Source organism: Telopea speciosissima, chromosome 3 (assembly GCF_018873765.1).
Source record: "Telopea speciosissima isolate NSW1024214 ecotype Mountain lineage chromosome 3, Tspe_v1, whole genome shotgun sequence".
Taxonomy (NCBI): Eukaryota; Viridiplantae; Streptophyta; class Magnoliopsida; order Proteales; family Proteaceae; genus Telopea; species Telopea speciosissima.
The window spans coordinates 43,155,995-43,173,320 of NC_057918.1; the positions used below are offsets into that span (position 1 = coordinate 43,155,995).

General features: G+C 41.2%; 1 protein-coding gene across 1 annotated transcript; it reads left to right on the forward strand.

Annotated features, from left to right (window-relative positions):
- The first annotated feature begins 6,312 nt into the window (after window positions 1-6,312).
- On the forward strand, window positions 6,313-6,963 carry LOC122655194 (protein NYNRIN-like). The gene has a single exon (XM_043849410.1). It carries the CDS (start codon window positions 6,313-6,315, stop codon window positions 6,961-6,963), a length of 651 nt encoding a protein of 216 aa, XP_043705345.1.
- The last annotated feature ends 10,363 nt before the right edge of the window (window positions 6,964-17,326 follow it).

The following is a 17,326-nucleotide window of genomic DNA, read 5'->3' on the forward strand; positions in this document are numbered from 1 at the left end:
ATCTCATTCTCTCTTCTTCTATCTCATTCTCCTTCTTCTTGTTTTATTTTTTTATGTGGTTGTGGTATTTGGCTGCAATTTATCCCTTCCAATCCACGATAGTTTGATAGGTTAGATGGATATGTGTTAGGACGCCAATTTAATTTGTTAGATGCTTGTGAGTTAGGATCCATTAGTTTGTTAGTTTAATTAGTTTAATTTAACACTTTAATTTGGTTCACTTTGCATTACTTTAAAGTGAGTATAATAGGGTGGCGTATATCTCCTTGAGTTCGACCCGTAGCTACGATTGATCCGTACGCTTGCGGTTATTATTTTGTTGAAACACCGCTTATTATTCCTTTCCAGCCAAAGCTCCCAAATAATGATAGAGGGAATTAAACCCAAAATATAGCGACACAACCCCTTACTTGCAGCACGGGACTGCCAAAATAAAATTATGTCCCTAACCTCCTGAGTTGGAACTAATTCCACATCAAATAGACATGAGAACGTTCCACCAGAAACCAAACAATGGGTAGCTGACTCACCTCTGGGGAACCACAACACACACATTTAGAAGCTAAGGGGATACCAATGGTCATAAGAGTATCTTTAGTTGGGATTCTCCCATTAAGGAGCTGCCACAAAAAAAAATGCCATTTTGGGTGGTAATGATTGATTCCAAATCCATTGCATATATGGTACTCTAGGAGAAGGTTGTCTTACCTCATTCCACACTGATTTTGACGAGAATAAACCATCACTGGCAAGAGTCCAAACCAACCTATCCGACCTGTTGGAGAGAGAAAAATTACCTTGAGTAATGACATCGCAAACCTCAGAAAAGTCAATCTGATCTAAGACCACTTGGTCCCACTCACCCTCATCATTAAGGACATCTCTAACCCGAAGGGAGAAATTAACTTGAAGAGCACTATCAACAAAATCAACAAGGGGGGCTCTCCCAGTCCAGTTGTCCAGCCAAAAGTTAATATCACCAGTGCCAATCAACCATCTAGACCTATTAAGCAGGAACTCCTTGAACTCCAAGGCCCTTCTCCATGATTTCGAACCTACAGTCCTCAAACCAGCCAAAACAATGTGATCATTGTTTAGAAATTTGGCCCTAAAAAAAGAGTACCAAAGAGACTGTTCAGATATGATGCGCCACGACCCCTTCAATCCCAGAGAGAGACTGACCTCCTCAATTAACCTAATACCCAGGCCACCTTCATCCAGAGGTTTGTAGATCCTTTGCCATCTCACCCAATGATGACGCTTGCCCCATTATGAATGCCCCACAGGAAGTCAGGACACATACTATAAAACTTAATCATGACTGATTTGAGAAAATCCAGAGTGGAGAGAACATGGATTGGCATCGAAGATAGAACACATTTCAAAAGTACAAATCTGCCTCCAGAAGAGAGGAGTTTCCCCTTCCAACCCGCCACCTTATTTTTTATTGAAGCCAATAGATCATTGAAAAAGCTAATCCTGAGTCTTCCAGTGTATAAAGGTGCAGCCAAATAAGTAAGAGGTAGTGATCTCCTACAAATCCTATAACGTTTCCCACCAACATCGCCCTTGCCTCAGAGGTCTTATTGCTCATTACATAGCAACTTTTTTGTCTATTAACAAGTTGCCCCAAAAAATCCTCATATCTTCCGATGAATCCCAAGATTTGTTTCAAAGAATTTTTCGGCCCTTTAGTGAAAATTATAGTTTCATCGGAAAATAAACTATGGGAAATACCTGGGCATCCTCTGGGAAGCTGATAATATGCAACTCTACCCTCAACAAACAACACATTTAATCCCCTGCTAAGCAATTCCTCCGCCAGAATAAATAAAGTAGGCGATAACGGATCTCCTTGGTGCACGCCCCTGGACAACTTGAAAAAACCCGAAGGACCTCCCTTTAATACCACAGAAAACCAGCAATTTTTAACTGTTTTCTTGATTAAATCAATCCATGGCTAAGCAAAACCAAATCTGGACAGAACCACTTAGAGAAAGTCCCACTCCAAATGGTCATACGCTTTAGCCATACCAAGCCTTAAAATAACATTGCCACCCCTGGTTTTCCTATTCAGATCCTGCACCACCTCTTGCACAAGAGCAATGTTACCGTGAATACATCTTCCTTTAACAAAAACACCCTGCTCTTCCAATATCAACCCAGGAAAAATCGAAGCCAATCTCAAAGAAATAATTTTTGACAAAATTTTGTGGGAAAAAATTACAGAGGCTAATTGGTCTAAAATCAGACATTACCTCTGGGCTCTCTTTTTTGGGTACCAGTATAGTATTGCTATCTTCAAATTACATGTTTTGACAATAATTCATCAAGTATTCACCACCCTGCTTGTCAATTCCTTTGGCGGTTTGAAATTCACTATTTCAGCTGACGCTTCCTGAGATAATTGATATTGTCAAGGCATCCGAGAAGGTAGATAGAATGTCGTGTGGGTCAAGCCCATCAGCCTCACATAGTTGTATCCCTGGGTCTTCAGTAGCGGCGAGTCCGTCTTCCACCAGTGACAATCCCATTGGATCTTTTCAACTGTTCTTTCTTTCAAGTATTTCTGCCAATTTTTAACCTTATAGATTTCTTCTGTCTCCCTCTTCTGAAAATGCATCGGTTGGAGCTGACTGCAGGGGATAGGTTTGACCAAGTGCAACCTTTCCATCAACTACATTTGGAAGACTGTAGGGGAACCCGTGAAATGATCTATTCTGTACTTTCAAGAAGTGCTCGTCATATCTAAGCCCTTGAAGTTTCTGCCAGCATACTGGAAATGATGACGCAGCCTTATCCCAGTTGCTTAACAACATCTACTATTTTGGGAGGAACACCCCTCTTTGGAGTCCACAGAAGATATCTTTTGATCATACAAAAAAGGTAAGCCTTTCTTCTACATTCGCATTGAAATCCTTCAGCACTCCTTTGTCCAATAAAGATCTTAGCTATTTTTAGAATGTCCACTTTGTCATAATTCATGACTTGTTTGATCTCTTTCTGGCTCCACCCAAAGAAACATTGCAAGACTTCTAGATAGCTCCTTCATAATGGCGGATGCAACAGTCTCCCTTGAGGGGGAGAAAGCATGTAGACCTTGAATTCCTCAATAGTAGGTGTCGTCTCGACTTCATCGAATTTGAAAACATGTAGATTCGGGTCCCAGCGTTAATGTGCTTGAAAGATCAGATCCTGATGGAGCTCAAAGCACCTGATCCATCCAAATATTGGTAGTCGGATATCTTCCAAGATCGTCGGATCATTTGCGTGCATATTGAGGGTCCAATCGTGCAATATTTCATCTAGAGTTTCTCGATGCATGACACCTGTATCTGGACAAAATCTTCTTTTTTTTTTTTTTAAATTCATCATCCTAAGGAGTAGCCAGCTTTCCATAAGTCACGGACCATTATGGGGATTCTATGGCATAGGTCAGACAATATAAAAAGTGGTGCCAAATGGCTAAATTAGATGAGTGGAGAAAGATGCAAAGGTAATGCCAAATGGCAGAATTGGGTGGGTTTTATGCCTCTTTAGATTTTTTTTACCCCCTATGGCTTTTGGTTGTTGAGATTGTACTCGATCATGCCAAGTTGCCTACGTACCCCTTTAAAAGGAATCCAATCAAACATAGTTCATGGTGGCCAGATGCTTATACATAATACTTCTTGAGTTGATCCATGTTGATCAAACCCCATAACTCTACTCCACTAAAATTTGTGAGACGAACAACTCTCCCTGATAGAATTCCTTTCACAACATATGGTTCACTCCAATTGGGTCGGAACTTCCCCCTTGGATCATTCAATGGAGCTCTTTGTTCCCGAAGAACTAGATCTCTTATTTCAATAGGGTGGGGGAGAACACATTTGTTGAATGCCCTTGCGATCCTTCACTGGTACTTCTTGAGGTTATCCATGGCCTTCATTCGCCTTTCATCTAAAAAGTTGAGCTCATCATATCTGGCTTGCACCCACTCTCCTTCGGGCAACTTGCTATCTAGGAGTACCCTAAGAGATGGCAATTGTATCTCGATTGGTAACACAGCTTCTACCCCATATACCAAAGAGTATGGGGTTTCCCCAGTTGAGGTACGGATGGACATTCGGTAAGCCCATAATGCGTATGGGAGCTTGTCAGCCCAATCTTTGTGAGTATTGACCATCTTCTGCAGTATGACCTTTACATTCTTGTTGGTTGCCTCCACTGCCCCATTGGCCCGTGATCTGTAAGTGGTGGACCTGTGCCTCTTGATGCCAAACTTAGTTTAAATTTCTTTGGTTTTTACCTAAAAGTGTGTACCTTGATTTGATATGAGATCTTGAGGTACCCTGTATCTGCATATGATGTTCTCCTTGATGAATTTTGCCACTTTTGCAACTGTCAGGATAGCAAAAGATTGTGCTTCCACCCACTTTGTGTAGTAGTCAATAGCTACTTAGATGAACTCATGCCCATTGGATGGTTTTAGAGTGACTTTCCCTATGACATCAATGCCCCATGTTAAAAGGGCCAAGGAGCGCTTAATGAGTGAAGCTTTGCTGATGGGATATGGATAATGTTGGAAAATATCTGGCACTTATGGCATTTCTTGACAAATGTAGCACAATCTGCTTCCATGGTATCCCAATAGTATCCCAACCTTAGTATTTTCCTGGAAAGCATCCTTGCATTCATATGCGATCCACATATCCCTTGATGAATTTCTTCAATCACTGCTTTTGCTCTTCATCTACACACAGTAATTGTATGTCATCATATGATCTTTAATTTGTATAACAGCTCGTCTTGAAGGATAAACTGTATGGCATATTTTCGTAGAAGCTTCTTTTCTCTTGTAGTGGAATCAATTGGATATTTCCCATCTCGTATAAAGTCGACAATGCGAGTGAACCAAGGTCTTCCATCCATTGTGAGAACATTTACTGAGCTACTATATGTCGGACTATGCCTCCTTTCAACTACTAGTGGTCAGACCTAAACTTTGGGGTCACATTCCATCATCGAAGCCAAACTAGCGAGAGCATTGGTGAACCAATTACTGTCCCTAGGTAGTTAGTAAAAGGAAATCTTTATGAATTTCCCAATCATTTCTTCTAGATGTTCTTGATACGGTTTCAATTTCTCATCCCTTATCTTCCATTTCCCTTTTTGGCAGATCACAATTAAAGAATCTCCATAGACTTTTACCATCTTGATTTCAATGGTCAAATCCATCTCCAAACCAATCACACAAGCTTCATACTTTGCGATGATATTTGTGCAAAGAAAATCCAATCCAAAGGCCAAGGGCAAAGATTGGTTTAGGGATGTCCTTGTCTTCCATTTTCCTTGAGTCTTGCATAGCTTTGGTGTGGGCAACCAAGAGATTGAGACATTACATGGTGTCACACCCCATCCATTTGATCTCAAAGATGGATCCCATAAAGTAACTATCCGAAAAGCTAGCATTGACGGGAAGAATGGTTAGGTGGTTGTTATTGCCCTCAAATTTTGATATAAGTTATGTCAACCAAAACTCTATCAAAGGGTAAGAGATCTCTAACCATCTGGCCGCACATCCAATAGGCAATGATTCACGACCCTTGGAGGATTTCTTCCCTACTGAAAACTTGTCCTTGGTAGAAGATGAGGATAAAAAAGAATTGTGGCAACTATACTTCGATGGTACCACCAACCAGAGAGGATGCAAGGCTGGAATATTGTTGATAACCCCTGATGATCTCTATTTGCCATTGGCATTTGGGCTGGACTTCCATTGTACCAACAACATTGCCGAATAGGAAGCCTGTGTGATTAGTTTGGGGATGGCCTTAACCATCGGAATCAAGAAGATGAAGGTCTATGGAGACTCTTCAATTGTAATTTGTAAAACTCAAGGGAAATGGAAGACAAAGGATGAAAAATTGAAACCATACCAAGGGCATTTAGAAGGAATGATCATGTACGTCATAGAGATTTGCTTTGATTATTTGCCCAGGGATAGTAATTGGTTTGCAAACGTTCTCGCTATTATGGCGTCAATGGTGGAATGCTATCCCAAGGCTCAAGTCTGCCCATTCTTAGTTGAAAGAAGGCACGGTCCAACATACAGTGATCCAGTAAATGCCCTAACAATAGACGGAAGGCCTTGGTTCGCTCATATCATTGACTTCCTATGAGATGGCAAGTATCCGACTGACCTCGGGAGAAAAGAAGTTTATGCAAAAATATGCCACAGAATTTATCCTTCAAGATGAATTGTTGTACAAAAGGTCATCTAATGGAATGCAGTTGCTACCTGTGGATGAAAGTCAAGCTTAAGCGGTGATGGAAGAAATTCCTCAAGGAATATGCGGACCTCACATGAATACAATAATTCTCGCCAAGAAGATAGTGAGGCTGGGGTATTACTGGGCCACTTTGGAAGCAGATTGCACAACTTTTGTCAAGAGGTGTCACAACTACCAGATATTTGCCAACATAGTCCATGTCCTGCCAATAGAGCTTCATTCCTTGAGAGCTCCTTGGCCGTTCTCTACTTGGGGCATAGATATCATAGGGAAGGTCAATCCCAAGGCATCCAACGGGCACAAGTTCATCCTAGTGGCTATCAACTACTTCACAAAGTGGGTCAAAGCACAATCTTATACTGTCTTGACTGTTGCAAAGGTAGAAAAATTCATCAAGGAAAATATCATCTGTCGATATAGAGTACCTCTAGATATCATATCTGATCAAAGCACACATTTCTGGGCAAAGGCCGATGAAATCTGTACTAAGTTCAGTATCAAGAGGCATAGATCCACAATTTACATGCCACAAACTAATGCGGCAATGGAAGCAGACAACAAGAACATGAAGGTCATATTACAAAAATGGCAGATACTCACAAGGATTAGGTTGACAAGCTTCCATATGCATTATGGGCTTATCGAACATGAATTCACACCTCAACTAGGGAAACTCTGGACTCTCTAGTGTATGGGATAGAGGTTGTACGACCTATTGAGATACAAGTACCATCTCTTAGGTTTCTCCTTGATAGCAAGTTACCCGAAGGGGAATGGGTACGGACCAAATACGATGAGCTCAATCTCTTAGATGAAAGAAGTGTTACAGGAGTCGGTACTGTAGCATTACTATTCATGGTACTGTAGCGTGAAAAGTAACTGAAACAACAGTGTAGGGGTTTTTGTGTCTGTTCTTTTATATTATTTCATTAAGGGTAGTTTTGTCTTTTGGGACCACAAGGGTATATTTATTATCTTGTAATCTCTTTGTTTAATGATAATGGAATCTGGCCGCATGGCCTTCTTCTTCTTCTTCTTTCTGGAAAATATCATGGCATCAAAGCTAGGTTCTCTGATTTGATCGTCTCTACTGTTAGAAGCCTTCATCGCAAATATTAGGTGCTACACAAGGAGTCGCAACTCATTTGTGGTATTATTGATTTCAGTTTTGTTCTTCCCTTCTCTTTCTATTGCAAATCAACAGCAGCAATATACATCTCAGCTCTATCGATCCCTTGTTTATCTCATTTTTTTTCTACTTCTGTTACGATCATAGATAGATAGATTATTATGTTGGGTTAGCCTATTAGGGATAGATGGATAATTTGCATTGGATTAGTCTGCTAGGGGCAGTTGAGTAATTAGAGGATAAATTGTTGTTATAAATGGAGGAACAAAGGTCATGTAGAGGTATCCAAGAATTAATCAAAATCTCTTCTCTTATCTCTGTTCTAGGAGGTCACCACCCTCGAAGTGGTATTTTCCCTTCCCCGTCTCCTTCTGCAACTTAATTTCTTTCCTTTCCCTGTTTCCTGTTCGTTACATTGGTGCTTTCGTTGAGAGAATCGGCAACCATGACCGACGAACTCTGCCTCTATCCGTCTTTCACTTCTGCCTCACCACCTCAATCCATCGTGAAGGAGGCAATCTCCAACCTCCTCCGCAGCTTCGATCATATTCCTCCACCACCGACACCACAAGATCTCCACCACCAGCAAATGAATACCATCGAAACCGCCATGACCGATCTGCGTCGCCTCCTCTCGCGTATGGAGGAGTGCCTAGATCAGGCCCTTGGTCTATCCTCTCCTACTTCCCAGCCGCAACCTACCCCATCAACCACGGCTCCCTGCAATCGACAACCCTCTTCGATCAACCACCCCTGTTCCACGTCCAAACACCCCTGTACCTCCGCTTTCATCGCAGTAACCGACTACCCAACTCCGATGACGGATGTCCCTGATTCCGACCAATCACGCACCAACCTTCCACTGTCCCTCACACACTCTGCATTACCCATTCTTCCTCTTGCGTTTGCCTCTCCCGAGCATCCATCGATAACATTCTCCAACCACCTTGCTCCATTGTCGCCACAACCAGACTCCGTCGAGGAAACCATCCGAGAGCCGATGATGTATCCTCTGCGTCTTGTATCTCCCAACCATCAGAAGGAAATGGAAGCGCTAGGGACCATCACCTCTGTTGAAGTGATGACAGATCTTGCCGATGACATGTCCATGACGGTTCAGGGCAAGGAGAGTGAGATCCCATCCTCGGCCATGCCTGCGTTGCCATCCACCCTTGCTTACGGATTTGATATTGAATCCTATTTTGCAGATTTCGTTGGAGCAACGGGCAATCACAGCAGCTTCCTGAATCTTGTGCCAATAGCAGCAGTCCTCAAAATCAATGGATCGTTGGCAGCTTCGTTGCCAGGCTTCTTGGATTTCCTTAGCATTCCGCCATGGCCACCGCCTGCCGCTCTAGGAATCATTTACAGTGCCATCTCACAACGGCTTTCCCACTTAGCATCCCTTATTGGCACTCTCTACCACCATACGAGTGCGACAGGGAGCGCAGGAGAATGGAACCCTCGGCCACCACCGGAGCCACCACCACTTTTGGGCTCTTACCTGAGCGCCATCGGGTTCTGGGCGATGCAATCGTGTCTTCCTGAGAGAAGAAGCCCTCGAAGCCCTCCACCAGAAAGTGGGTCCTCGATGGGGATTCTGATGAAACCAAGGAATTTGGTTTGTACTTCGATCCCCCAAATCGACATCAACAATCGCCGAAACCTTAGAGTTCATTTTCACGGGCGACTGCTCCATTACCTCAGCCGGACTCACCTTCGCCGATACCGTGGATCGAGTTCAATGGCATTTCAAGACAAGGTCGATGATTCGATTCGCCCCCACCAAACCAGAGGAAAGCGACGGATATCTCACAGTATGATTCTGGCATCGGAGAAACAGATACGACGTATCAGTGCGGGAGACACAGCAGTTCGTGGGAGGTTTCAGAGAGAAACGAAGGTTGGGCCGAGTTGCAACATTGATGGGGAGAGGGGAGCTGCCGTTCTCGACTCCATCGTTCTGGCCATCAACGATTGCAGGAGAAAATTAAGGGAGAGAAAAGAAAAGAAGAGAAGAGAAAGAGAGAGGAAAGTAATAGGGAATATAAAAATAAAAGAAAGAAGATGGAACATTGGAACGTGTGGGCATAATGCCCTTGCCACGTGTTTGTTATTGTTGGGGTTTTAAACTTAACCAGCCTTGAATCAATTTAGCCGATTGCAAAGGGCTGAGATGGGTCTGGACTCATGCATATGCTCATAGATTGGTTGAAGATGGTGCGATTTTTCGATGTCGATCCAACTTTGTTTGGGCGGCTTTTCTTGGTTATGGTTTGTTTGGTGTAGGGAAGCATGCATGCGGTGCGCCAATTGTATACAACTGAACCTTGAGGACAAGGTTCTCTGAAGGGGTTGGCAATGTTACGATCATAGATAGATGGATTATTATGTTGGGTTAACCTATTAGGGGTATATGAGTAATTTGTATTGGGTTAACCTGCTAGAGGCAGTTGGGTAATTAGAGGATAAATGGTTGTTATAAATGGAGGAACAAAGGTCATGTAGAGGTATCCAAGAATTAATCAAAATCTCTTCTCTTATCTCTGTTCTAGGAGGTCACCACCCTCGAAGTGGTATTTTCCCTTCCCCTTCTCCTTCTGCAACTTAATTTCTTTCCTTCCGTGTTCCCTGATCGTTACAACTTCTCAGTATGCATTTTTTTTGCAATCCTATTGTTTTGGTGCAATGGCTTATATAGATGATAAAATACAAACAATCATTGTTCGTTTGGATGGAAGCAATTATTCTTATTGGTCATTTGTAATGGAGAAATTTTCATTTGGAATAGGACGACTAGGTTACATAAATGGTATTATAGTTAAGCCAATAGATCCTACGAAGGAGACCTATGCAATTGCAATTGGCAAGTGGGAAATGGAAAATGCACAAGTTCGGACTTGGATACATAACTCTAAAGATCCTAGCATTGGAATAAACTGTTCTAAGTATAAGATGGCAAAAGAAGTTTGAGATTACTGGAGGCAGAAGTATCTTGAATCTAATTTTGCAAAACAATATCAGTTGCAAATGGAGATTTGGTGTGCCAAGCAAGATTGTAAGACTATATAAGAGTGCTATAATCAGATGACTACTTATTGGGATCAGTTGGCACTCATGGAACCACAACAACTTCAAGCATTAGATAACTATATGTCTTAAAGAGAGTGGCAGAGGTTGGTACAGTTTCTTATGGCACTTTGAGATCAGTTTGAGCCTTTACATGGATCTACCCTGCACCGCACTCCTCTTCCTATGGTTGATGCTGCTATCCGTGAGTTAATCACAAAGGAGATACTTTAAAGTTGCTAACTCAAGAACCTTTGCTCAAATTGTCTTAGCAGCATCCTCTGCATTATTGTTGCCTTCACCTGCCTCTAATCTTTTTTAGGTCATAGGAAAACCAAAACCTCGGGTTGCAATTGGTAAATGTAATTTTTGTCGTCAGAAAGGACACTGAAAAGAAGCTTGTACTAAACTTCAAAAGTGGCGTCAGTACTCTTTCCCCACTTCGCCAAATGCAACGAGAGGACCACCTCAGCAGCTCTATCAAGAGTCTTTATAGGGTCTGGCATCTCTTGTTACACCAGCATCTAATACTTCAGCATCAAGCAATCACCTATCTGCTTCTATGGTTCAGTCTAGGATTGAGCAGTTGCAATTTATGCTTCCTTCTTCTGGAGCGGATCAGCCACATGTTTCTGCTATGACTATGGGTCATCTGATTCTAGTTTAACTTCTCATAATTGGATTATTGATTCTGGTTCCTCACATCATATGACCCCTCATCTTTCCTTCCTTAGTCATTATAGTGCACCTTCTTCTCCTATAAGTATGATAACTGCAAATGGTTCTCCTATGCAAGTTAAGGCTATTGGGTCTATTTTTCCCACCTCATCTTCTTCTCTGTAGTTACCTGATGTCTATTATGTTCCACAATTAGCTCTCAGTTTGTTATCCATTAGTCAACTGGCTGACTCTGGTTTTGATGTTATGTTCTCTTCTACCGGATGTGTTGTGCAGGATCGGACGTCACAGAAGCTAGTTGGGACTAGGCGTAGAGCTGGGAATCTTTAAGTTTTGGAGAGTTTACACATTCAGGTTTCTGGTTCATTAGCACTTTCTTCATTTCAGCTAGACAATAATTCTTGATTATTTTTCTTGTGGCATTCGAGGTTGGGTCACGTCTCTGATGACCGTTTGAAACATTAGGTTTCTTCTGGACAATTGGGAAATTTTTTTTATATGATTGTGATTTTTCCTCCTGCGGTAGTTGTAAACTTGCTAAAATGTCAGCTTTACCTTTTAATAATAGTACTACTTTGTCTTCGTCTTCTTTCTCTCTTATGCATACTAATGTCTGGGGGCCTTCTTGGGTTCCTACAAAAGGAGGTTTTATGTATTATGCATCTTTTGTGGATGATTATAGTAGGTTTTGTTGGGTATTTCTTATGACACAAATCTGATTTCTTTAAGATTTATTGCAACTTGTGTTCCATGGTTCAGACTTAGTTCTCTACCACTATTAAGGTTCTAAGTTTAGACTTGGGGGTGAATATTTCTTGGGAGATTTTACAGACTTTCTTGCAACTGTAGGTACTATTCATCAGTCCTCTTATTTGACACACCACAAGAAAATGGTGTGGCTGAACAAAAACATTGGCACATTTTGGAAACAGCTCGGGCATTGTTGTCTTCTTTAGTTCCAACTATGTTTTGGGGAGAACCTGTCATCACAACTGTCTATCTACTCAATCATATGCCCACATCTCTTCTCTCTGGTATTTCTCCTTATGAAAAGTTGCTTGGTTGTGCTCCCAATTACTCTTTGCTTCGTGTGTTTGGTTCTACTTCCAAAACGTGATCGTAGAAAACTCACTGCACGATCAGTTTTATGTGTATTTTTGGGTTATGGTATTCATCAACAGGGGTATCATTGTTATGATCCTATGTCCAAAAAATTGTATGTCTCTCGTTATGTGGTCTCTCTTGAACGCATTACCTACTACACTATTCCTTCTTGGGTAGCTCCGGTTTTCAAGGAGGATCTTGTTCATATTGATCCTTTTCCTGATGATGTTCCTACTGCCGAGTATACCTCCACCATAGAGACTCCTAATCTAACCTCTATTGCACCTAGTTCATCTCTCATGCCTTCTCTTCTTCACACTTACTCTTATAGGAGAACTGAACTCTCTGGCTTCGAGGCGCCTGATCCCAATCTGCTCGTTGTGGATGCTGATCCTGCTCCATCTAAAACAAGGTAACCATCTCGTATTTGTTACTCACCTGATCAATTTGGTTTTAGTAGTACTTGTTACTCTCCATCTTATCAATCATTCCTTGCATCTATTCACTCTTTTCATGAGCCTCAAACTTACAATGAAGCATGTACTGATCCAAAATAGATGAAGGTAATCTAGGATGAGTTCACTATTCTTCGTCAGATTCATACCTGGGACTTAGTTCTGACACCTATGGATAAGAATTTCATTGGCTCCAAGGGGTTTTCTCAAAAGTATGGCATTGAATATGAGGAGACTTTCGCTCCTATTGCAAAGATGACCTCTGTTCACACATTGATTTCTATTGCATCTGTTCGTTAGTGGCCTCTATTTCAGATGGATGTCAAGAATGCCTTCCTTCATGGGCATCTAACTGAAGATGTGTTTATATGCGACCTCCCCCCGATCTCAGTCGTCCATCTGGTCATGTGTGTAAGCTATGAGATGCTCTATATGGTCTCAAATAAGCTCCTCGAGCTTGGTTTGAGCGTTTTCACTCAACTGTATCTCAGATTGGCTTCACATCTAGCTCACATGATCCTACTGTTTTTGTTTGTTCTACTCCTAGTGGGCCTATTATGTTATGTTGATGATATAATCATTACTAGACCTGATTCTTCTGGCATACAGGAGGTTAAACAACATCTATTGAGTGAGTTTGCTATGAAAGATTTGGGGCCCCTACGTTATTTCTTGGGGATTGAAGTGGCATCCTCTACTAAGAGCTATCTTCTTTCTCAATCTAAATACGCATCTGCCATTGTGCATCAAGCTCGCTTGACTGATGATCGGACTGCTCCCACCCCAATAGAGTTATATATGAAAATCTCTGCCTATGATGGTGTTCCCCTGTAAGATCCCACACGTTATTGTGAGCTGATTGGTGGTCTAGTTTATCTCATTGTCACTCTCCTTGATATTGCATATGTTGTCCATGTTATTAGCCAGTTTATTTCTGCTCCTCGAACTACTCATTGGGCTGCTTTCCTTCCCATTATCCGATATATTCGTGGCAAAATTTATCATAGTTTGCTGCTTTCTTCTACCTCCACTTTGGAACATCGTGCCTACGCAAATGCTGATTGGGCTAGAGATGTTAATGGTCGCAAATCCGCTATTGGATTATGCTTGTTTTTAGGTGATTCTCTTATCTCATGGCGAAGTAAGAAACAAAGTGTCATTGCTCATTCTTCTGCAAAGGCTGAGTATCGAGCTATGACACATGCCACTGCTGAAATTGTTTGGCTTCGTTGGCTTCTTTCTGACTTGGGTGTTCATCTTTCTTCTCCTATACCATTGTACTATGACAACAAGAGTGCTATTCAGATTGCTCATAATTCAGTGTTTCATGAACAGATGAAACACATTGAGATCGATTGTCATTTCGTTCGGCATCATCTACAGTTTGGAACTATCTCCTTGTCATTTGTCTCCTCCACTCTTCAGTTGGCTAACTTTTTTTACGAGACCCATACTGCTGCATGCTTCTAGTTCTTACTTGACAAACTCATGTTGTTTTCATTTGTCCCAACATGAGTTTGAGGGGGGTGTTATAGGAGTCGGTACTATAGCGTGAGCAGTAACCGAGACTACAATGTAGGGGTATTTATGTCTTTTCTTTTATATTATTTCTTTAATGGTAGTTTTGTCTTTTGGGACCACTAGGGTTATTATATTTATTATCTTCTAATCTCTTTGTTTAATGTTAGTGAAATTTGGCTGCATGGCCTTCTTCTTCTTTCTGGAAAATACCGTAAACAGTGACGCTACAATAACAACTCATGTTATAAGAAGAATGAAGGCATGGATAACCTTAAGAAGTATCAATGGAGGCTTGCAAGAGCATTCAACATATGTAGAAATCATCATCATCACTGTAAATCTACCTAATTTTTCCATTTGGCATCATCATGATACCTCTGCCATCATCTAGTGAATCATTTTCAATTTGTCACTTGGCATCTTATTCTGTCATTTGATTTATCTCATAGTGTCTCTATAAAAATTTGAATAGGAGTTGGCTACTCCCTAGGATTCATAAATAAAAAATAAACTTGACCAGATCATTAATGATGGGCTTGATTGAATGTAGGTGCAATATACCAACCACAGAAGGAAACTCTGGATGAAATATTACTTAGTTGGACTCTCAATATGCATACACAAGAGTTGCTTTATCACTGGTGTGAAGTATACTGATACCCGAAATAGAATGATTGGGACTGTAACTGATTTTACTAGGAAATCTTTTCCTATTACCTACTTGGGTACCCCTCTCTACATAGGTTGGCTGAAGGTTGCTTTTTTTGATGATTTTTTGGCCAAGATCAAGAATAGGATCGCAGGTTGGAAAGGAAGACTGCTTTCTTAAGAGGGGGGAGGCTAACTCTTCTCAAACATGTTTTTTCTTCTATGCCAATTCACATTTTATCTTGCCTTGACATTCTATCTCAGGTTATGAAGAATTTTTATTCTATCTGTTCCAATTTTCGTGGGGTTCCTCAGAGTTTGGTAATCGTCACCACTGGGTGAATTGGAGGAAAATTTGCAAGCCTACTCAAGAGGGTGGTTTGAGTCTAAGTACCTTAGAAGATATGTGTCTTTCTATCAATATTAAAGGTTTTTGGCACATCCTCTCTGAGAAATATTTGTGGTGTTCCTTTTTTGAAGTTAAATTCTTCAAAGGGGACCATATCATTTTCGCTCATACCAGCAGGGTGGGTTCCAAATCTTGGCGTAATGCTCTTGATCATAAGGAGTTTGTTCTTGTGAATTCTTAGTGGATGGTTGGGAAAGGAGAATTGTTATTTTGGCTAGATGACTGGCTTGATGTGGGTTAGTTATTAGACTTTGTGGATGGTGCTCTCAATGTCCATTTGGATTCTCGTGTTAAAGATGTGCTTTCTTTAGATGGATCTTGGGATTTGTTGACGCTTAATCTAATTGACAATCAGGCTATTCGCGGCATGATCATTACGAGTAACATCCAATGCTCTAGCAGGATTGAAAAGCTTGTTTTGACTCCTGCTTCTAATGGGAAATTCTCTGTCAAGTCTGCTTGGCAAGTAGTACGAACTTGCTACTCTGTTGCTCCGTTCTCTAAGTGGATTTGGAATGCCTCAGTTCCAACCAAAATAGGACTTTTCACCTATAAAATTCTTAATGGGAATGTTCCAACTAATCATGTGCTAATGAATATTGGCATTGCTTTGGCCTCTAAGTGTTCTTGTTGCAGGGAGCCTTGGAGGGAGTCTACTAACCATGTCTTTGTTGTTGGAGATACGGCTACCAAACTTTGGAACTTTTTAGCGACCTGATGGATGTTGTTTTGATTCCCACTCAAGATATTAAGAGTCGTATTCTTTTTTGGTGTTCTCAAGCGGCTGCAAAGGTATTTGTGAATTTATTATAGGAATCATTTTGTATTTTATTATCTGGGAGTTTTGGAAGGAGAGAAACAACCGTAGATATGGCGAGGGGGTCAGGACAACTTCTACAATTATTACTAAAATCAAATCTTGGATTAGGGAGATTACCTATCCAACAAATTTTTAAAAAAAAAGGTTTGTCCTTGAAAGATGAACTTATTTTGAAAGTTTTTCATTGAAGGCCTCCAATTTTAAAACAGAATTTCCCTAGACCTATCTGTTGGTGCCCCCCATTTCTATGGTCAAACTAAATGTTGATTTGGCTAGTAGAGGTAACCCTGGTGTCAGTGGAGGCGGAGGAATCATCCGTGATCATAATGGGACCCTGGTTGTAGCCTTCTCTAATTTTTATGGTGTGTGCACCAATTTGGTTGCTGAAATGCGAGCCCTTCTTGATGGCCTTTGGTTGTGTGCTAGTTTGGGGATATACGGTTGTTTTATCAACTCAGACTCTTCTTCTATTTTGTGCTTTGTTTCCCAAAGATTGTGTCATCTTTGGAGCTATTGGTTTTGGTTTCATGAAGTGCTTTCCCTAGTTGACTCTCTAGGAGCTTCTGTTCAGTCCTCCTTTAGAGAAAGCAATCGAACAACGGATTTTTTTGGCTAATATGGCTTATGATTCTTTGGTCAATTCTTCTTTTTGCGATGATCATATTCTTCCGCAGGCTCCTCACCAAATTGTTAGGGAAGATAAAGCTGGTTTACCAGTTTTCTGAATGTAATGTCTTTTATGGTTGGGTTTATTTTTCTTCTTTGGTGTGTTAGAGTGTGCAGCTCCTTTAGGTTGGGGTAAGGCAGGTTATGTCCCCACCTTGGACTTGGTTTTTGTGTTTGTTTTTAATAAAATTGCAAGGACCAGCCTGGGTCCTAGTTAATATTTGGGTTAAAAAAAATGCATGCAGATGATCCAACTATTCTCGAAGATGCTCGTCTTCAAGTGTTAAGAAGAGTGAAATGCCTTGAACTCCATCATGAACTACTCTGACAGGTGTACCAATGTTGGGATCCAAATTTACATGTCTTCAAGTTCGGTGAAGTTGAAACGACTCCAACTATTGAAGAATTCAGAGCTTGTATGTTGATCCAAACCCCCTGAAGAGAGGTTGTTTCGTCCACCACTTTGGAAAAATTACTCAGAAGTTCGGGAAGAGTTCTTCGGTCAGGATAAAGAAGAAGTGAAGCGAGTCATGAACTATGACAAAGTGGATA

Excerpts from the sequence above, each read along its gene's own strand:
- LOC122655194 (XM_043849410.1), top strand. The coding sequence starts at position 6,313 with ATGGAAGAAATTCCTCAAGGAATATGCGGACCTCACATGAATACAATA.